General features: G+C 28.6%; 1 protein-coding gene across 1 annotated transcript in view; it reads left to right on the top strand.

Moving 5' to 3' along the window:
- LOC100209984 (zinc finger protein-like 1 homolog) overlaps positions 1–23,960 on the top strand; it is a 51,594-nt gene extending 27,634 nt beyond the window's left edge. The window contains exons 4-8 of the mRNA XM_065805712.1: positions 47–160; positions 1,690–1,726; positions 1,868–2,008; positions 2,687–2,813; positions 23,495–23,960. Of these exons, the coding sequence (XP_065661784.1) occupies positions 47–160; positions 1,690–1,726; positions 1,868–2,008; positions 2,687–2,813; positions 23,495–23,690 (615 nt within the window). The 3' untranslated portion in view covers positions 23,691–23,960. The remainder of the gene's footprint in view (positions 1–46; positions 161–1,689; positions 1,727–1,867; positions 2,009–2,686; positions 2,814–23,494) is intronic.
- Positions 23,961–24,428: the final 468 nt, after the last annotated feature.

The following is a 24,428-nucleotide window of genomic DNA, read 5'->3' as shown; positions in this document are numbered from 1 at the left end:
CTAATGAGCAGTAATGCATTTTAAATTGCAACTTGTTAATATTAAGGCTCCAGTTTTTCCAAGCACTGCATTGGTATCTCCTGTTGCTGATGTTGTAAGACAAAGGCTTACAGCTGTTGCCTGGGGAAGGCGTGGTCTTGGATTGAAACCTGAAAAATTAGTATGTATTAGTATAATTTACAATATTACTAAAGTTTTATTAATGTTTTTAATTTTTTTTATATCATTAATGGGTATTGCAATTACAACATATAATTGCATTTTGCATGCTTACTTTATGTTTATTATCAAAAGATTTATTTTGTAATAGCCTTCTTTCCTTTCTAAAATAATGGTTTTAGGCAATTCATCAAAAGTGATAACATTCATTAAATTTGATAACATACTTAAAATTCACTATTTTGGATTTGCAATAGTTAAAATAAAATCATAATTCAATCCAAATTACATCTTAATTAAAGTCTAAAATTTTCTGGCAATATAAAACCCCCAACATATAGTAAATACTACACTCTAAAGGGTCTTCCATAAATTATGTCATGCAATTTTCGACCGTTTTTGATACCCCTCTACCCCCCTCGTCACAAAATCGTAACACTTTAGTAACAAGTCCCTATGAGTCGTCACAAAATCACTCCCCCCTCCTTCCTTAGAGCGTGACGTAATTTATGGATGACCCCTAATCATTTTATAAATGAGCTTTTGTAAGTTCTCATAAAAAATAGTATAAGATTCATTATTAGAGAATTTTACATTCTTATTTGAGTCAATATGATAAAATATATGCCATTTTTTATAACATTTTGCAAACAAATAATAATGTTTTTAGAATACACACACAATAACAAGCCTTCTGAGTAGAGACATACGTTCACCTTATATGACCACGTATATAATATTTTGTTTTTACAACTTGACCACAGCTCTTTATATGTTTTGTCTAATTTGCGAGTTTCAAAAATGCGCCAATAAAACCAAACTAAATTACAGAAAAAATTAAGCATAAACTGTAAAGAGAAACAAAATCTTAACAAATGATTAAATAAGATGATTAAACAGAAAATATTAAAGCATAAAGATAATGTATTTTTTTAATTTAAAAGCGTCGCTGGTGTGTTCGTAGATAGTGAAATGTTCTACATTTGAAGCGCAACTGTTAGATAAATATCAAATGCAGGTTCAAAAGTTTTTAACAGATCTTTTTTTTTTCAATGTTTTATTTACTTATTAGACATTAGAAAATATTAAAGTTTTGAAATAATTATGTTTGGAGGTAATTAAGTTTGAGTTAAATAACTTAAAAACTTCAATCTTTTTTAAAGTCTATTAAGTGAAAATAGCCCCTTTGACTGTAAAGGTTCTCTTGGCCTTGGAAAGGTTAACATTAAAAAATTATTGGTACAAGTTAAGTATTAAGTTGGTACATTTTTTGTATTTTTAAAAAATATTCTATTAGTTCAATGTTTTACAGCTTTCAAGGAAAGTTGCTTAGAAAATCAAACTTGTTTATAGAAATGGTATACCTGCCATGGTTATTTACAACATGGATATTAATCGTATTTTAAAAAAAAGTCTAATTTTGCGATTAATTTTTATTTTTGTGAATAATTTTGTTATTCACACTACACTAAATAATACTTAAAAACTTAAGGTATTTTCATTTTTATAAATTCAAAAATAATGTTTTAGGTTGAGCAGAAATCTGAAGTTAGACCTGTAACTCCAGGTACCTTTCTTGATATTTATAATAAAAATATTTTTAATTTAAATATACAATTTTAATCTGTAATGTTTAGACAAACTTATTTTTATATGTGACTTTTTTAATTTTTTTTTTTTTACATGTAAATTATTATAATGCATCCAGTTGTAGCAGAAACAAATATTCAAACATCAACTCCAATATCAAGTTACAAACCGCTATCAACTACTATAAAAACCCCTTTTGTGCCGTTGTCAAAACAGTCTGCTCCATCATCAAATGTTCGAGAGAAGTACTTAAATGATAGTATGTTGTTAATAAAATGTTTGAGAGAAGTACTTAAATGATAGTATGTTATTAATAAAATGTTCGAGAGAAGTACTTAAATGATAGTATGTTATTAATAAAATTTCCAAGTAAACACCCGATTTTAAATAAGTTATGAACACTGTATAATAATCAGATGGTTGGATGTTTACTGGATTAATATAGTTTTTTATGTTATTTTTTAATTATTTCTATTGTTTAAAATAACAATAACAATTCACTTTTATTGTAATAAACATCCTTCTTATACAATTATTTCAGCTGAGAGTTTCTTAAATCTAAAAATATGAAACCATAAAAAGTTTGTTTATTTTCTAAAATTTAACTTTACTAAATATTATTATACTCTCTAATATTACTAATGATATTATAATATTTAATGACAATATAATTTATTTAATATTTAATATGACTAATGCTGATTTTGATAAATATGCTAATGCATTTCTAAGTTAATAAAAATATATATTTTTGATTGTTTGAAAGATTTTTAAGATATTTTTTTTAAAAAAAAAATTTTGGTAAAAAAATGTACAACAGCTTCTGCATTATGAATTTTCTAATAAGAAAAAACTGATAATATAGGTAAATTTCCTTATTGCATTTCTCTTGAAAAAGTTTTGTTGCTGTATTAAGTAGATAGTTTGATTTATTAAGATACTGCTCCAGTTCACAAAGTTGTTGATTCAACTCGATATGATGCTAAAGTTGATATATCTTTTGATCACGATGACAACAAATATAAAAGAAGAGGAATTTTTCATTGGATAGGAAACTTGCTAAAGTAAGAATTTTAATATAAGAATTATTAGAAATAATAAATTTATAAAATACTAAAGTATACCAAACATTTATATGCATGTAGTTTTACATGTATGATGTATGTATGCTCGTAGTTTTACAGGTGTGTATATATAAATATGGATGTTTATATTCTATCTACTTCTAATATATATAGTATGTTATATTCTATATATATCTTGTACATAAAATTTAATTTGTTCTTTCGTTTTTTGTTCTAAAGAGTGTTTTATTGTGTCTAAATGTTTCTTATAATTTTTTACTATTTATTTTGCCTAAATTGGTGTCGTCTCACAACATTGTTTTTCAAACCAATAATTAATATTTGGTGTTTATTATTTTTTGAAGTGTCAAAGACTAGTTAGGCATCGTTATGGTTTGTTATATTAAAAATAATAGATTATTTGGGGATATCCTCTTTTTTTTTTCCGGCAACATTGGAGGGGGGGGGGGAGGGGTATGTTTTTGAGTACTTTTTCTCCCCCTCCCCCTTCCCTCTTTATCCCTAGTTAAAACCGGTGCCGCAACAATGATTTTTAGTCATCATTTTTTCAATCATCGTTTTAATCATTTGTGTTTATCTTGTTTAGTTTTATCCTAAGATAAGGAGTTGATTTAAAGACATTTTTTGAATATATGAATTTACCGGTGGACAAATGTTACTTTAATTACGATAAGAAAACTATTTTACTAACGACTTTAATAAACGCTTTTGTTGCAAATAACACACTATTAGTAAATAATTATTGAGCATCCCAATCGCTTGTCCAAATTTGAATAAGATTTTAAGTAAATACGTTTTTTAGGTAAAATGAACATTTACCTATTTACTTAAAATGAACATCATAGTTTAATAATATGATCTGTTCCGATCGTTTATTGGCGCCTTTTCTTAATTATAAGCTCTTTCTTGGTCGAAATTCTAGTATTTTTTGTGAAAATTGGTAGAAATATTGTATTTTGACAACTATATATAGTTAATATACATCAGAACCTATTAGAACTAGGATCTTATTGCACTTTTTCAAAAGATTTTAACTAAATTCATGTTAACGCCGAAGAAAGTGATCTTAAGGCTCTAAAATGGTGTTCTTTAGATTCATTTTTAGGGGCAGTAAAAAGGCTTTGAAAATTATATAAAAAAGAAAAAAGTTTCTTCAAATATTAAAAAAACCTGAAGCAAAAAAAATTATAACATCTAAAGGTTTTGTTTGGACATAATACTTATAAAATCATGCTAATTTCAAATAAAAGAATTCGAATAATTTGTAAATTGCCCTAACTACACCGAGAAGCTAAAGATCAAAAGTTCATTCATTCAAAAATTAAATTTGCGTGATAGTTTAAGACTGAAATTCTCCACTTTCGTTTATTTATCATCAAAAACAGTTTACTCTTAATTGCCAAAAACAAATGTTAACTCTCAATGGATATTTTAAAATCGTTCTATCTTTCGAAAAAGTAAATTTTTTACACATTCCATTGTTATAAAATTTTGCAATAAGATTTTAAAATTAAGTTTGGGGTCGTCCATAAAGTACATACGCTTTTTTTTCGTCTACCTCCCCCCCCCTGTGTCAATTTAAATGATTATTAATTGTTCTTTACCAATTTTCTACAATAGTATGTTATCTATTTTTTAATTATTTTTAAAATTAATTTGAATTTCATTTTCTAACCTCTATTTTCATATTACTTTTTCAAAAATACTTGTGCTTTACAAATTTTGGGTGTAGTTTGTTATTGGCCAATTGTAATTAAGTCTAAATTTACTGCTGTATGGAGCAGACCTAAATCGCTCGGTAAAGTATAAGTGGTAATGATGTTTATCTGACAGGATTTATTGTTTCTAAGCCTCTTTAAAATTTATGTTATGTGTGATTCTAAGGAGAAGTTTTTTACCTTTGACACAAATTACATTTATAAAAAAACATTAAATAATTAACATAAATAATTATGTGTTTCATTCACAAATATTGTTTATGTGCTTTTTTTTTTTTTTTTGGTTTTGGGGCTTTGTTTTGGTATGAACAACTGTCTAAATTTGCTCTGGCAATGAAAGTTTGAATAACAGATTGGATAATTTTTGCAGAACTAAATTATACTCGACCATTAATGATGATGAAGTTCTGAATAAATCATTAATGGTGATGATGAATTGCTGAATATTCTTTAGATACTACTAATGAAGATAAAGAATATTTTGCTGTGAAAAATATTATAGAATATTTTGCAGTGAAAAAAAAAGTATTTGTGCAAACGGGAAAATCAAAAAATTAACCTGGTAAAAGAAATATGCACATTAGTTGGTGCACATTTGTTGGTGCACATTATGCTTATGCACATTAGTTGGTGCACATTATTTATGAACATTATTCTTATTATGCACATCAGTTTATGCACATTAGTTGGTGCACATTATGTACATTAGTTTATAAACATTATGCACATTAGTTGCACATTATGCACTTAGTTGGTAGATCCTGTTTAAAAGGTTCAACTAAAAAGTTTTTACAACTTTATTCATATAATAAAAGAATTTAAATTTATGGCTTTTTATAGAGTAAATTATCTAGGTTAAAATGTTTTTTCATTTTAAAAAGCGCTTGAAGTAAGAAAATAGGCAATGGAATGCAAGTAGAACAGACTTTTTCTTTTTAGAACTGCCTAGAACTGGTGGGGCTTGTTTTTTTTTTTCTAGAGATATATTAAAAAAAAAATTATAAGTTGTTACAAAATTTTATAAATTTTTTTTTTTATATATACAAATTTGTTTAACATATAAATGTATTTTATGTATGTACACGGTAAAATAAAACAGTGCAGCAAAAAACCAAAATCTGTTGTTTAGACTGAAGCCAAATTGAAACCTTTTTCGGATTTTTGAAAAACTGGTATATATATATTTTTTTGCGCGGGCAACAACGCCAGGGTAACTAGGAATACACGTGGCTTCCCCCTCTACTTTTTTTCGGAAATTGACTACCTTTAGAAATAATTTTTTTTTTATCAAAAAAATCAGGGAGTGTGCTGCCCCCTCCCCCTTCTTCTCCCGCTACAGAATTGGCGGAATTCAAACAAACTTTGCTTTGTAATAAACGAATTAACAGTTACCACATTTCAAATTATTAACATGTTACCATATACCATTTGTAGAAAAAGTTGAGTGTTAAAGAAAAACAAAATTTAAATACAGCTATTTTTTTAATAATCCTAATTCAAGATAAAACATCAAGATCCAAAATCAAGATAAAAAGTTACAATTAAATTATATTGAACCAAATATTTACAATAACCATGATTAAGATGAAACTCTTACCGTGTCAAAGACATATAGTAAACTCCTCTGTGAACAGATGAACTAACATTGCAGCTCTTAATTCTTCAAAATGCCTAAATATGATAAATCGCTGCTTACAAAAAAGTAAGATGTGTGTGTAGTGTGTGTGTGTGTGTGTGTGTGTGCGTGTGTGTGTGTGTGTGTGTGTGTGTGTGTGTGTGTGTGTGTGTGTGTGTGTGTGTGTGTGTGTGTGTGTGTGTGTGTGTGTGTGTATATATATATATATATATATATATATATGTATATACATATGGAATGGATTTTGTAACTATGTATATCTCTTACTTTTGTCTGATTCCTCATCGATATCAGTTAAAAGCAGGGCTGTGGAGTCGGAGTCGTGGAGTCGGAGTCGGAGCTCTTTTTGGCTGGAGTCGGAGTCGGAAAAATTATACCAACTCCGACTCCAGCTTAAAAAAAATCTTTCAAAGTTTCATAAATTTCATATGAATTTATATATATTATTCATTAAAATATTTTTTGTTCTGTCAGTCTAAAGCTTAAGTATCAAACTCTAGCCCTCAAATTTTGCCTATATCATTATTTTCAAAACCAGCTTTTATGGGTCTTAATAGAGAAATGGCCTGCAAGCTTAGCATTTCTCTGGAGAGAGAGAGTATTAGAAAATTAGTGATTGAAGAAGCTTTTAAACAAAAAGAAGAACTTAAAGAATCTCTCAAAGGACACTTTGTGTTTCTTAAAATAAAATAATGAAATAGTTACCAAGACATTGGCAGTAAAAGACACCAAAGCTCATCACACCAGCGAATTTCTCCAGCTTTATTTCAGGCAGCTAGAAGAACATACTGGGCTCAGAAAAACAGATATATTTGAAATAGAGGAACACAGTATAGAGACAGAGGAGCAAACCGAAGTTGCTTCAGATGAACAGCAACATGCCAGTTTAGATGAGCTTGTTGAAACTTCGATGTCGATACGTTTTCGCATTCATCACATGCGCTGTGCTATGCATACGCTACAGCTGGCTATACGGGATGGTCTGCAAGAAGGACATGCTGCTGCACTAATTGAAAAGTTGAGAAAATTGCCTACTGCAGCCAGAACTCCTAAAGTTGACTCAATTTTGAAGAGACGCGCTGGAAAAGGGGCAATTATTGATCAAGTCACACGATGGGGAAGTACCTATTTAATGATTCAACGCTTGGTTGAACTGAAACCCTTTCTCGTAGACTTGGCTAATCCTCAATTGATGCTACATAAAAGCCGATTGAAACAGGTGAAAGAGCTTAAAGAATTGCTAAAACATCCAATTGCAGTGACTAAAAAACTGCAAGGAGAGGACTTAACTCCAGGCATTTTCCTTAAGGAGTGGAAAAACTTGATGTTTTGCCTGTCTCAAAAAGGAGCGTTATTTGCAAGTGGCATTGCCGCTTCAATGAAACAGAGAGAAAAAGTACTATTAGAAAATAAGATTCTTTTGGCAGCTGTTTATGTAGACCCAATGCATCGGATACTTCTTGATGATCAACAGCTGGCTAAAGGAAAAGAAACTCTGTTTGAAATAGCTGTAAGAATGAACAAGTTACAGAACTGTCAGGAACAAGAAGAATTGGGTCATACTGCCACATCTTCAACATCATCTACTGATGAAGATTTTGATTTTGAGAAATATTTGGACCATAAAGACCGTACAAAGCGTTCCCGCATGGAAAAAGAGTCATCCCTATCAGATAACACTGCCAGTAAATTTCAACTCATTAAAAGTAGTGGAACAATTTGACCGTTCATCAAAAGTAACAGTACTGCAAGCAATTGTTATGTATCCTGAAATGGTCGGAGAAGTTGCCCGAGTAGTTACTGCCTTGCCACCAACTCAAGTTAGTGTGAAGAGGTTGTTCTCTGCGCTAAAAATGTTAAGATCAGATTTGAGGACATCCATGCTGCTGGAAGCTTCAAATGTTTTGACCAGTACTGGTCAAAACATTTGAAGCTTCCAGCAGCTAAATTTAAATGTAGACAAATTACATTTACAGAAAAACACTGTGCATGTTTATTTGCATAACAATATTATTAGCTTACAACTTTCTCAAACTTGAGACAGGAAACTTTAGTTAAACATTCTTCAAAGTGCTGTTTTGACAATGCTTCTTAACAGTGCCAATGATTAAACTAACTTGAACTAAAAAAGGGATATCAGGACATAGTTTATTGCATTCTTCTGATATTAATGCTAAAAGGTCGTCAGTGACATCATGTTCTTCCTGTAAACAATAACATTTTATATTTATTAATATGATACTATGAACATATATATAAAAACTATAAAGTAATTGTTAGTGTAATCTATTTCATTCAACTTTTTTATTACAAAAAATATATATACTTGTGTAATCAAGTGGCAGAGCCTCTTAGCAGGCAATATCTGAGTCATTGACTCATTTATAATGTCAGATTTTCTTTTAAGACCTCCATTGGCGTGTCCATACTTTTTTTTGTATTTCTTGACTGTGGCATCATTAACAAGAGATCGTCTAACTCGTTTAAGTTTTTATTTTAAAGCATGAACTAGAAACTCCTACAAAAAAATTAGGCTTCGAATAATAATTGTTTATAGAATGGTTGAAACCTGGTATGAACAAACAGGTCAACCATGTCCAATTGACACTTTCTGTTTAGTTATTACTCTATGTATTTTTTTATTAACCTATTCTTTATTCACTTCCTTTTTTTTTTTAGTATTACTTGTTATTCTTATAATAGTTTTTGTTGTATTTTTGTAATTAAATTAATAGTTTGTACACAGATAATTACATTTTGTATTGGTATTAAAAAATCACCTATAACAAATTTAAAAATTAAACTTCAACTGAAGATGACTATTTGATAGTCGAAACATGTATTGTTTAGAATTAATAAAATGGTTTTATTAATTAAAAAGTTTGTCTTGTTTATTAAAATACTTAATAAACTAATTAATGCGGCAGCGTTGTAGTGGTAGAGCGTTTGCTTTATAAGCAAGATGTTCTTAATTAGCTCTTAACTAAGTGCAACAACAAATTTGGTAATGGCGCAATTTTGAAATTAAGTGTAAACAAAAATGTCGTGCTTGCTTATGTTGGCTTAACATTTGGAAAACACTTCATAACACCTCAACACGTAGAATCACTTCATTAACTAAATCGTATAATTGTCAACTACTTGGATACCTAAAATAAATAGATTTAAGAATACAACTTATTTTTTATACAAACAGTTAAGTTACAATAAAAAAAATAATACAAACAATAAAAAATGAAGTTTTAGAACTTTAATAAACATAATTATACAGTCCTGACATCCATGTCACAATACTTGGATAGCCATTTAAAAATAGTTATTTTATAAATAAATATTAAATTTTATAATTATTCTGTAATTTTACTTTTAAACTTAGAATAATTTATAAATACAATTTTATAATTTAATTAAAAAACTTAAAAATGATTACTTTAAATAAAAAAAATCAAATAAGATAAAAGATCATCAATCTCATTTCATGAATCAATATCAATTCATACAAAATTTTACATACAAGCCATGTCTAGGTTGTATAACATTAAACAATACATCAAAAAAGGAGATCTTTAATTTTGATTTTCTAGGAACATCGAAGTTTAGTTCTTTGCTTTAAATTGCATTAACCAAGAAATTTGGCAATATTGCTCACTACTAAAATGTATTATATAAATCATCATCATTGTTTTGTGTTATTAAATATAAAAATTCTGGCAATCCTGTTTATTAAGGATTTATTTCTCCTTTGGCGATATTTTTTGTATAAATACTAAGCCCCTTCCCAACCAATTTCACAACTCCAGCCTCTTTCATGCACAACTACTGTCAGGTGCCAAAGAAACGTCCCCTACCAATTTATCAATTGTGAATTTTTTACCATCTAAGCGAATTCATATTTTTAAAAAATTCTCATTTCACCTTTTTTATTATAACCTTCCTCCCTGTTTACTAAAGCTTGGTTTCCAATAGTTGTAGAAATGTTGTGCAACAGTTTTGCGTTTATGTTGTACAACAGTTGTTGCTGAGATTGGTTTGATTCTATTTCCGCAACCTTTGTTTTACAACATAAATTTCGTTGTACAACCGACGTTAAGTTGTGCAACTTGCGCAAGAAAATGTTTCCATTATAAAGCATTATTGTTGTACAACTGTTGTACGACATTTCTACAACTATTGGAAACCAAGCTTTAGCTTTTTAGAGTCAAATTTTTTTTTATTAATCTTAAATTTGGGCCATTATCTTTTCTATAAAAATATCAATAAATTTAAATCGAATTTAAATTATACCTATAATCCATTCTTTAAATCCAGTGTACACTACTATAAGTAAAGAAAACTATTTTAATAATCAAAATTAATTTCAAAATGATTCTTAAAACCTGAATATTACTACTTCATGAATACAAATAAAAAAAGTCAATTAGGGTTTCAGGAATAAATTTCAACTTTCTATCTATCAAACTTCATTCAGAATATAAGCTGATGCTCCACCTCCACCCCGTCTTGAAAAAACTTTAGGGTCTCTTAAGGGACCCTGACTAAAATGTCCGCGCGGAATTTAAGGGTCCCTTAAGGGCTAGCCCTAAAGTGACCCTTAAATTCAAAAAATGAGTAGTAAAGCGTGTTTTTTTTTTTTTTTTTTTTTATAGATTGTAAAAATATTTTTTAAATTTATTTATTATTACGATTCATATTACATAAACTGTTATTTTTATATTACATATTATTTACATATTAATTCAAAATACAAGATATTAATATTTATTTAAAGATGCCTTTCGCTTCTTTTATCGAGGAGCGTTATTATCTTCGTTGTCCTCTACACTTCTCTCGTCACTGTCTGTATCTTTCGCGTCAATCGAAACTGCTTTTTTCTTACATCGCTGTAACCGACCACGAGAGCAATCTCTGGCGATATTGAAAAGTCGTGCAACTTTTAACTCAATTTCTTTTTTCATGATGCCGGGGGAAAAGTGAACAGTTAAAGCTATAAATACATCATATTAAAATAATCACTTTATAATTACTATTTACTTAAGAGACTGTAACATATAATCACATCGACAATATAAATATGCGTATAAATTTAAGTAAATTGTTAATAACAATAGATTAACAACTTTCGTAACTTCATTTTATTGTTTCAAACAGTGATTGTAAGTCAAATGGGTTACTCACAAGACTGCTATTTAAAATTTAATATCAATGTATTTTTTATTTCAAAATTATTCGAAGTAGCTCTAAATTTCGCTCACTTTTAAGCAGATTTTTCAGGTGATCAAAAAACGTTTGACATGTGTTCCAGGCCTGTTGATCTTTTTATGATGTCATGTGTTAGCAACTTATTAACCACTCTTGAAATATGGTCATGGGCAGTCAACCCTCCTTCAAACATCATCCATGACAGCTAAAAAAGATTAGAAATGTTTTATATAATTATTGTTACATTCCAAAATCAACAGTTTATGGCATATACAAAAATTAATAAAAACATACCTTATTCTTTAAGTGCTTTTCAACTTCAGAATATTACAGTACAGAATTAAAAATTGGGAACTGGATCTGGCTGATATTCTGATCAACAGGATCGTTACAAAAGCGTTCTTCCAACCTTCCCTGTCTTTGTTCAAGGCTTATCAACTTAGATTAAATAGAATTTAATTCACAAAAAATGTACACATTCATAAGAAAGTGACCTGTTATGAAAGTGCCTCTTATGAAAGAAAATGATCTGTTACTAATGTTACTTAAAAAAAATACTACTACTATTTTCCATGAAAAAACATTGTAAAAAATAAATACTGAGCCTTAGTAATATAAAATATTCAAACCTTGAACACTAAATGGTTCACCATTTAGACGATTGCAAATACCAAGCATACTATCATGCATCTGTAATAAGCTTGAATCAGCGGATTAGCTGGGACTCACTAAAATTGCAACATTTTACCATAATAAAAAATGTATATATATATATAATATATATATATATATATATATATATATATATATATATATATATATATATATATATATATATATATACATACAGTATTGGCCATTAATAACATTCCATCATGTTATTGTAGTATGGATATAAGTTTGAAATTACATATTTTAAAAATTAAAAAATTTTTTATTCAATTTTTTTTTATTCAAATAAATCAAATAATTGCTATATAAATTTATTATAAAGTAATAATAAATTAAAAAAATTAAAAACTGAAATATTGAAATGAAAACAAGTGTTCATATGTATCAAAAAAAAAAATGTGGCCAAAATAAACAAACCACATCAACAAAATTAACTAACTATAAGAACAAAAAAAAATTATAATACACAAAAAAAAATTAATATTTTGTTGACAATCCTTTAGCTTTTTAGCATTCATTGATCCATTTCGGCATGGAATTCACTAAATTCTTAGTAATATCTTTTGGAACATTATTTAGTAATTTTGTTACTTCTTCTTTCAGCTGGTCTAGATCTTTTATTTCAATTTTACCAAGATTGTGGTCTAACCAAGACCACAAATTCTCTATGCAATTGAGATATGCACTATTGGCAGGCCAAGACATGACTTTAATGTTGTTTTCTTCAAACCATTGCTTGCAAATCTTAGCAGTATGACATCGAGCGTTATCTTGTTGGAAGATAATTCCCGTGTCTTTTCGGAAAATATCAATAGAAGGCATCAAATAATTATCCAATATGTCTAAATATCTTTGAGAATCAAGCCTGCCATCAAATAGTTTGAAGCAACCGACACCTTCATAGTTCATGCAGGCCCAGATGCCTATACTGCCACTACCTTGTTTTTTTCGGTGTGCCATGCTAGACAAGAATAAAATGAGGATAGAAAACTAGGAAAGAATAATTTCAGAATAGAATGTTTTATGATAGAAATAAAGAAACCTTACTAGAAAAGAATTTTTACAAAAGAATATTTTTTGGCAGAAATTTTGAAAAGAAACTTGAAATACTTTCTGAGAAAGAATTTTTTTTAATAAACGTAAACAACTTGCTTGGAAAGAATTTTATTTAATAAATGCGAAAAACTTGCTAGGAAAGAATTTTATTTAATAAATCTAAAAAACTTGCTACGACAGAGTTTTATTTCATTAATCCAAAAAAAATTCTTTCTTAAAATTTCTTTGCTAGCGCGTTTTTAAAATTTCTTTTCTAAAATTTCTTTGCTAGTACGTTTTTCCAATTTTCTTTGCTAGAAAGAAAATGACTTTTACTTGTGCGATTTCTATCCTAAAAAAGTCTTTGCTAGCAAGTTTTTCATTTTTCTTTGCCAGAAAGGATATATGTATTTCTTTCTTCTTTTCTATCCTTCAATTATTCTATCCTAAAAAGTAATCGTGTTTTTTTCTATCATAGCAAGAATTTTCATGTTTCTACCCTAGAAAGGCTTTCCTGAATTCTTGTCTAGAACCGGCCACCTTTTTTTCTATACATAGAACAATCTGGGCGCATTCTTTCATGTGGCATTCTTTTCAGCATTACTCGGTTTTTTCTTGAATCAACCTCAATGTTCATTTCATTGCCGAAAAGAACGTTGTGCCACATGCTCTTAGACCAAATTTTATGAGCTAAGCACCAGTTTTTCCTTGCTTTCTGATGTTTTTTTGATAGACTAGGTTTTTTGCAAGCAGCTTGCCACTTGTAATTATGTTTTTGTAGTACTCTTCTAATTGTGCACTAGCAACAACACCAGAAGCTTCCTGCCATTTTGGACTGAGATCAGTAGATGATAACTTTCTATTTTTTTTCACTAAGTGAACGTTCATTTCTTTCATTTGAAATGCTGGGTCTTCCAGGACGCGAAATATTTTCAATTGTATTGTATTCATGATATCGGTTGATTATTCTGCTAACAGTTGGATGTGTTGTGTTTAAATGTTTCACAATTTTTCTCATTGAGATGTTTTGTTCATTCATAACTATGATTTTACATTTTGTCATATTATCAATAGTTTTTCCAGTCATTTTGATTTTTTTATTGCTGAAATGTTGTAGTTGCTAATTATATGCTAAATTTTATATTTCATTTACACAAACTTTTTAAATATTTATTACAATTTAAAAAAAAAACTCTCTAACAATAGTTATTAATTTGCAAATAGTTTCAAAGTTTTACTCAAAGACAAACACAATTTTGAAGGAATTTTGAAATAATAGAGTGGATAATTAATTTTGGCCATTATAATTATTCTAGATTATGAGGTAGTTGTTAAAAAAAACCCCAGATGATTAGCACATCGATTGATACTTTTATGAATATCTATATTTATTTAAAAAAAATATGATACTCATTAATTTACACTTTTTACATTTGAAATGAGTCAAACAATCATTGATCTATTATCAATCTTATTATTAAAGTCGAATAATATCAAAAAAATCATGGTAGATTGTTATTAATGGCCAATACTGTATATATATATATATACCAAGATAATACTTTTGCATGAAAAATAAATATTTTTCGGCATACATTTGACTGATTATCTGTCTGTGGAACGCTTGAAACCTATACAAAATCAAAAAGTCATTAACATCATCAAAATTATTATGCAAAACACTAAAACAATAAAAAGCTGTTTCAAAAACCATTTGAAAATTTATAGCAGAATTATCTGTTTATAAAATTACATTAGGTACACTCGATGATGTTTGGGTATTTGTTTCTTTCGTACTCTAAAAATGTGTAGGAACTTGATGCATTAGTTAAAAAATCATTTAAATAACATTGGCATAATAAGTTTTTAGCGGTGGCAGGGGCTTTAAAACTGATTTAACAGCAGTATCCTGGTTATGTTGTGCCTAAAATATCACAATATTTTATAGATAAAAAATTGTTAAACAAACTATTAAACTGTTGCAATAAATAAGACATTACCATGGACTCAGAACAAAAATCTGTATCAGTCTTCAGAAGCTGTATGAAGTGGATGGATTAAAAAAAATAATAATTTCCTTAAAATAAAAGAACCATAAAAAACTAAATAAAAAGGAGATATTACTACTGAATAAACAGAAGATATAAAAATATCTGTAAACATAGTTTTGTATTTTATGTTTACATAAATGGAGGCAGATATTATCTATTTAAGCCACGGACCGGGTTGAAATATGTTTGTGTAAAAATTTATTGATTGTTTTTTTATTTTCATTTCATAAACAAACTTTTCTTTCAGGACATCATAACTTTTCGCACACTGCAAAACTTAAACCTAATCATATATATATATATATATATATATATATATATATATATATATATATATATATATATATATATATATATATATATATATATATACAAAATATATTTTTGTGAATATATTTTTATATATATATAATAACCTGACAAAATGACTCCAAAAAAAGGTTTTTTGGAGTCATTTTGTCAGGATATTCAATATTAAATAGAAAAAGAAAATTCTCAATGAGATGATAAATATGTAATTTGATCATGTTTAATTATGAAAGTAAATAAAATGTCTGATATTTGACAAAACAGTAAAAAGACTTCCCAAAATGATGGAAAACTGTCACCATGGATAGAAACATAATCAATAATGATTATTGGAAAATTTCTAAAAAGGCTGAATTGAAAAGCACCTAAAACCAGTAAGAGAGTGGGCCCCTAAATTGTCTGCAGATACTAAGACAATGCAAACATGAAGACTGTGTTTAGTATCTCCCTGAACAGTCACATAAGAACACATAAGGGATATTAATTCATCAACCAGTGGCTTTAATACATAATAATAAGAAAACTGCAGTATTTTAGATCTGAACAACATGGCAAGGTGTATTTGAGATGTTATTAAGCAATAGCGCGGATGCAAGTTCCCAATATTGTTATAAACATCACAAAGTTTTTGTTTTCCTTTTTTAGAACCTAAAGGGTTAACAGTTTCAAAGGGTAGTTTTGTAAAAAAAGAATGTCTTTTGTAAATTTCTTCATCACAATAGTCATACATAATACCAGTAGGATTTTCATTTGCATGCATGTGACAAAATTCATTAGATATATCTTCTTAACCCAAAACTCTTTCTAAATTATCTTTTACACTAACATAATGGTATTTATAAGTGACTCCGTCGGAACCTTTAACTGTTTTTTCTTGTGGCTCCACCATTTGTAAATTAGACTTGCAAAAATTAATCAATTGATGTTCATGAATAAAAGAAGAAAATAAATCATAGAGATTGTCATTATCTAACATATGGACTAAATTAACAGTATCATTTTGTTGAATAAATTGCTTTATTAAATTGTTGTAAGACAAAAAGAATACAGTAAAGACTTCTCATATGTCAATTGCTAAATCAACATGAACTCGGCTTGCAACTACATGTTTTTCTCTTACTTTTAGAAACATAAGGCCTAAACAGGGGCAGCCGCAGGTTTTTAATTTACCCCGTCAAAAAAAAGCGCCTTACGCCATTTATAAGTGACGCAACTACGCCCATAAGGCAAATAGATAAAAAAAGGGCGGGGGGGGGCTAGATCCCCCCCGTCCTAGCGCCCAATATCCCAAAAAACATCCAGAGGGGGGGGGGGAGAGCAATCGCCCTAATAGCGCCCCCCTTCCTCCTATATATCCGTTTAAATCCTCCTGCCCGAGGGCTTGAGCATTTAAAAAGGATTTTCTTTCTATTGCAGTGAAAAGCTTATATCTTTTACTTAGAAACTTTTTTTAACAAAATGTGTTTCTTATTAAAAGAGCTGTAGATTCTTCTCTACCAACACATTACAATAATAAATATATAAAACAACAAATGATCGTTTCGCCCAATATCAGGGCTCATCAGCCCTCTACATCATGTCTAGGAACATATTTTTTTCCAGACACGGACAACAGGAAAAATAAAAATTAAGAACAGAAAAGAGAAAGACACAAATACAAACAGATTTATATACATAGTCAGATAAAAGGTTTTATATATTATAGAGGTTATATATATTATACAGATTTATATGCATAGTCAGATAAAAGGTTGTATATATGGTGTTACATGTCTTGGCCTTTCCAGGAGTTTCCATGCTTATTTGTTAGCTGTTATATGAAGAGCAGTGATAATGGACAAGATTTTCTTAATATAAAGTAGGTGTATGTTAGAATAAGCAGCATAAACACACATCATTGAACTCAAATCGTCTATTTTTTATAGAAAATCTATTAATAACATTATCAATACAAGGAATAATTTCTTGATGGATATACATTAATGCCAAACCATTAAGTTGATCTTCTGACATTCTTGTTCTTGTGTAGTCTTTTAACCGACGCATAACAAAAAAACTCCACTCACACTCACATGAAGTTACAGGAAGTGTCCCTAGTATCCTTAAAGCTATCCTAAAGTTTTCAAATCCAGGAAATGATATTGATTTAAGAGTTAAAGATATATTGTCAGGAATAGTCTCAGAGGAACTTTCCCAATACTTTCCCCAAAAAACTAGTTCCCCATTCAACGTATTGATATTAGGAAAATCATCTATATAAAAATTACAGAATGTTATAAACTGCTGCCTCCAACACAATTGGGTTTTGGGTCTTTTAAGAAAAGAAATCATGATAAACGAAATAATTGCTAACTCATTTTATGCAGCTACAGTTTCTGGTTTAAATCTTGTAGATATAGATGTAAATACATGATCTATAAGAGGGATAGTAACAGCTTTTTTGAAGTATTCTGAAACAGGCTCTGATGGAACATTAGAACGATTTTTTTGAATTAAACAAGTTCTTGGTTTCGAAACCAAAATGTCAGCTTTACTTGAAAGCAAACATGATGCTTCGTAGCAGCTATTTTGAAAATTATCTATATCATTTCTGATGGAAACAAATGTATTTTTAAGAGCTATAATAAGGTGCAAACCGTCTAAGACATCAATAGTTTTTGATTGCAGTAACCGAGTAACAGGTAAAGTACAATCAAAGACACGTGTTGTCGCAGCTAAAGTAAAGATGAATTGAAAAGCGTTAATGGAATTTAAAAAAGTAGAAGATTTTTTTTTGTGTGTCTTTGTTAAAAGAACACTCAGGGGAAACCATGGTACATAAAGCATGGAAAATAGATAATGTTCAAGAAAAGTGTTTGAGCCATCTATATGCTCATTCCATCTAGTTCTACAGACATCCTTTAACTTTTTTTTATTTGTCTGAGGTTCAAGCTCTAAAATGCTAGCTTCTAAAAACCTTTGTCTATTTTCTGAATAATTAAAAAAATAAAAAAGTTCACGAGCTTTATCAAAAACCTCTTAGACTAATTAGACATTATGCTATGACAATGTGTATACAGAGCCTTTGAATTTATATTTAGAACCTGAGCAGAAAGATTATTTATATACCCAGAAACAGAACCAGCTCCGCCATATCCTTGACCCCTTCAGTTTTTTATATCTAGGTTCAAGTTGCTTACACAATTTAAAAGAATATTCATTAGACAAATCTTTTCCTTTAGTCCCTTCACTAATAAATAACAATGAATAAATTGAATAAAGTCTTCTCTGATATAAAAATCACTATCAACAAATCGTAAAACTAATGACATTTGCTCTTTAGTAGATGAGTCACAAGCTTCATCTGCAATTATTGAAGAAAAAACATTTTTGCGAGCTTCAGATAAAGTAGATTCACTAATTTCTTCACCACAACATTTAATAATTTCATTTTGTGAAGTCTTCAAAATAAAGATAGCATTCTTTGAACAACTATTAAGATAAGAGCCCAAAACATCATTTCCATTGCGCACAGCAAAATTTAAAAGTTTATTAAAACAACGAGTTCCACGTTTCAAATATTCTCCAGCCTCTGGAAGATATTGGGAATCATTTCTGTGGCCTCTGAAAGGTGTATTGGTTTGACCGCAAAAAATTATAGCATCAACAATAAGGCGAAGTATTTGGCGATTTTTAATGATTTTTTCTTTAACATTAGCATCAATAATGACATTTATTGGTTGACTTATGCCTTAACTTACGTGATCTCAGTTTGAATTTATTGCTAAATAATGCTAAACAAAAAGCCCCATCAGTATTTTAGAATACCTCAGCCAAGAAACTCTTTCAACCAAAGGTATCTAAACTGACGACCAGAATCTTTTGGAAAAATATAATCTTTATCAGGTATAAACATATTTTTAATTAATAAAAAATTTCACTGTCATATAAAAATTCAATCTTTTGTCTAAAGAATGCAACATCATTTTGCTCAAAAGATTGCACAGAATTTGGTACTTCTATAGGTGGTAAAATAACGTTCGGAGGACATACAATATTATCATTATTAACTTTGCCAATGCTCGAAGATTGTGAAAAAAAATTTTGATAGAACACTGTCCTTAGATGTTCTTGAGAGAGAAGAAATTTTTTTTTTTTGATGTTGTTGATTGAGAAGAAGACATTGCTGATTGAGAAAAAAACTATTTGATTTTAGAATACAAGATGTATTTTGAAAGACTACGCTAGCAGTTTTTAAGTCTGGGTTTGTTTTATGAAAAAATCTAAGGATAGAATAAGGTTTTTTATTTGGATTTTTAGCTTCTGCACTGGGTACAATTGTAGCAACTTGATCAATGGTGGTTTGTTTTGTATCTAGAAATTTATTAGGTGTCAAGACTGGCAAAAAAAATTTTGAAACTGTTGTTTTTGATTTATTGGAAAGTTTACGCGTTTTAGGAATAAATATCTAGGAACATAGTGATTATGCTGAAATCTACTAGACTGAAAATTCCCATCATAACAAATCAAAATGTATACAAAAGGTGAAAAAAATTAAATGGTAGTAGCGGTGTCATCTCTTAATTAAAAAATATTTTGTATTTTTCAACACCAAAATCTGGGTATCAGGAAACAATATTACATGAAAGATAAACCTAGCAAACATAAAAAACCAGCCCATTTTTCTGTGCTCTCACAGTTTGCAATTGCTTCAGCTTTAATAATGTTACTAGTTTCAAAGATAGAATGCAGAATGAGATACTGACATGCACAATAAACTTTTGAGATTAATAGAGTGAGAACTATTATTAGAAAATATTTAAAAAAATAAAGGATGCTTACTGTAAAAATCAGCATGTATGTAAATTTCAAGGGATGTTAAAACTCTCAACACATCTATCAGTGTATTGTCAACAACAAAAAATAATGACGCAGAGCTGTACATACACCTTCCAGATGCTTCAGACCTTAAGACAAAAAAGTATATTTATTTCATGTTTTTAAGAACTAAACTTCTTTTATCAATAAAGGTATACTCTATTCTATCAACAAAGCATTTCTTTTAAATTGGTATGTAAATATTAAATACCTACATGTTAATATCATTTGTTGGTGTTGACGCTTATCAAATGTTAATTAGTCAACAAGTCAAATTTTTTTTAGATTAATACGATATTAAAATTAAATATTTTTACCAAAAAAGTATTAAATTTTAGATTAAAACAGATTAACTTATTGTATTAAAATATAGTAAGATAATTAGTTTTGAAAAAAAATTAAAGTGACTTACCTTAGAGCAATACAATACTTTTTATTGTCTTTTAAGTAAGACGTGTACAAACTTCTGCACATATATTTCTTCTTAATGCGCCATCAAAAAATCCACTTATAAGATTTTTATTAGTAACCATTTTGTTATTGTTATTAGTAAATTTATCCAATAAGGTTTCATAAAACATATTTAAACTTACATTGTTAGTTTTTAATCTTTTTAAAACATCCTCAATTAAGTTATAAGCCATGCTTATAACTTGAGGATTTAACCTTTTTTAAATTTAAGGACCTTAAAATTCAAAAACCCTCTATTACGACTTAAAGGAAATACATTGTTGATAGAACGGAGTATATTTTAACCAATCAAATAACTGCTGCAAATGCTGCAAAGTATTGTTTACACTTGGATTTTTAAAAAAGTTTTGTTTTTAAACGATCAGATTGTTCCTTTTAATAGCGTGAACCAATTAGCTTATCCAATTTTATCCTGCAAAGTATAATTTACATTAGGAAGTTTTAAGAAATAATTTTCTCATATCCTACAAAGTATAGTTTACATTGCCAATTTTTATAAAGCAATTTTTGCAACCTCTGCAAAGCATAGTTTTCATTGTAAACTTTTTTCTTATTATATTTCTAATAAAAATAACAAAAATATAAAAATCGACAACTAGTATTAAGCGGGGTTAGACGTCATAATATCAATATTTGTATTTTTTTACCCAATCACTTGCATCACTTGACGGGGTTTAAATCCGCCCCTGGGCCTAAAGAATTTTTCAAACGAGACATTGTCTGTAGAAATAGACCTGGAAAATCTGTATCTTAAATTGAATTTTGTAATAACAAATCAAAATCCTCCATTATAACTGATGTGCTAAGTGTCGGTTTTGGGTCGTTATCAGTTGCATGCGCTCTCCTTATATGCTGTTGAAAACTGTGAAGCTTTTAAAAACTTTTATTACATGTTGAATAACAGCAGTTAATCTTCAGAATAAAGTCATGTAAGTGGTATTACTGTAATGCCTATACAGCTTTAAAATACTTGATACTGTTGTTGAACACATTGAACAATAAAAAAAAAGTTGCCATTTTAGCTAAATCTGAAATATTTTAAAAAAGTACCTGTAAATTTGTCGACGCATGTTTCCAAACCACAATTTTTTAACCATAACGTAACATCCAGAGTTGACCAAGTTTCAGGTTGTTCCGAAAAGCAATTTTTTAAAATTTCAAAAAGTTTTTTTAATAAAAAAAATAATTGTATAAGTATTTTTTTTAAGACAATATTTAGAATTAAAGAATATAGTTTATGTTGGCAAAATGTTAACGATGATTACCAAGTAGTTTTTCAAAAAAACACTAAAAAACCGATTCATTTTACAGTGTAATAATGTATTGTATATATGTAATAAATGTTTAACATAAAATGTATTAAGCTTTACAAAATCTTGATAATTTTTCTGACAGTATTCAAGTGGATCAGCAGAGTCTTCCATGCAAGATTGCTTAAAATATTGATAAAACTTTGCATATTATAGTCAACAGGGAAGTGACATGTTATTCCAATATATAAACGCAGGCATCTCTTAGACCATTTATCAACTGTCAAACATAACTTATTCACTGTACCAAGAAAATCTTTTAGCTTTTTGCACAAATCTTAACTGAATAGTGCTTATTGGTGAGATATTTTTAGCCAAGCATTTAGGTGTTTGGTTTAAGTTTCAGAATTTGTTTTAAATCTCTTCAGTTAGCTAGTTCTTGGCTTTTGTGGGAACAAAAAGAATTCAAAAAACGCTATGTTATTGGTATATTGCACAATTAAATACAAATATTAAAAAACTTTTTTATTTAAATAAAATACAAATACAACAATATAGCATTTTATTATTAAATACAAATACGTTTTTGATCCCGTTTATGATCATTTAAAATATTTATTCTCCCAAACAATTGTTTGTTCATTTTACATAATAATAACTTTTAAACGTTCAAAAATTGTTAGATAGAACTTTCTGAAAAAGAAAGTTGAAAGATAAAAAGTCTGTCGATGAATTTAAGTTTAGTATAATTTGCTAAAAAATATATTTTAAGTATTTAACTAAAAAAAAGGGGGCGGGGGCAACTGGTATATTTTCGTTCCCATGCTTCAATCTCCGCGACTTTTTGAAAGACCTTCTTGTTTAAAATAAAAATACTTAAGTTATGAGTAAGCAGATGCTGAAAGTGTCGTATCTGAAGCATAAAAATTTTTAAGCGACGCCACTGATCCTTTATGGTTTCTGTTACAAGTTGCTTGGGTTGAAATAAAATTTTATATTTCTCGCTTTTAAAATAGATAGCTTTTTCTTAAATCGATAGTTTTTTTTAAATCGCTAATATCAAACTTTATCTTCATCTTTTATAGTAATTTGGTTCACCGGCCTATCAGTTTTGTCGTTTTAAATTTTAATATTTGTCGTGAAGTTTTAAAATTTATTTTAACTGAGCAATTGTAAAATTTTTTACCATTTTTGACTTCCTTGTTTTGCTGTTCAAACACGTCCGTTCGTGGTAATAAATGGCTGAAACTATTATGGAGTTAGTATTTTTGTGCTCGCTGTAATTTATCTATATAATATTTCACGTACAGATTGGCTATCTATTTTGATATAATAAAAATGATTTTAAAAAGTAGCTTGAAGAATCCTTTAAAAATATAATTAAAAATTAATAAATAATAAGTAAAAAGATATAAAAAAATGATAAAATATTTTAAAGTTTTTGTTTATTATATTTATTTAGGTTAGACGGAAACGATCAGAAGAAATCAAAAAACAACTTTTTGAGGCGATACTTTATATTAGTAGTTTTGTTAGGTCTCTTTGTCATTGTTGTTTATCTGATGGCAAGTTACGGGCGTAACAATGCTATAAATGATCCCATGTTAGATCCGGATTATAACCCTCATATAAGAAATTTAATAAAAGAAAACGATTAAAAGCGAACATTGAGATAAAGTAAATAGTTGTTTACATGATATTTTAAATCTTAAATCGTATGGGATATTCGTGAAAAATGAACAAAAATTTATTCACGTTAAATATATTTTTGTGTTCGGATACTTTTGTATTCACACGGATGTCGATACGGTTTTTGTGTTCACACGGATGTCGATACGGGTGGGTTATGTAATAATATTTTATTTTGTAGTTTCTACAATGTATTTTTTTAAAAGAATTATTTAATGAGATAAAATGTCTTCTTTTTTTTTGTGACTTTTTTATTGCATTTATACTTTAATTGCATATTTACTTTAGTTATTTTTTGTTTGTGATATAATAATTCCACCCAAAAGTACCAAGCTGACATTTTCTGCTTGTAGTACTTACTAAACCTTCGTACCACCTTATTTTAAACCACATGTATGTACTTCACGAATAAACTATAATTTTTCTTCGAGATTTTCTAAATTACTGCTTTTCCACTGTGTATTATTTCGTTCCCTAAGTATTATCTTGTTCTATCTGCAAATATAATAAATAAAATGTTCTATCTAATACGGAAAACAACACAAAATCGGAAAATTAAATCGGAAAACGGAAACTATAAAAGCGGAAAACAACACAAAAAACTAACAGTTCTATTTGTGTTAATAAGTTTAATAAACTCACAACAAGAGGTAATCCACTGCTATTCAAGGTGGTAGCTCTCTAATATCAGTTATGGAATGAATTTA

The sequence above is a fragment of the Hydra vulgaris genome, chromosome 09 (genome assembly GCF_038396675.1).
Source record: "Hydra vulgaris chromosome 09, alternate assembly HydraT2T_AEP".
NCBI lineage: Eukaryota > Metazoa > Cnidaria > Hydrozoa > Anthoathecata > Hydridae > Hydra > Hydra vulgaris.
This window is presented reverse-complemented; position numbering and strand designations above follow the sequence as displayed.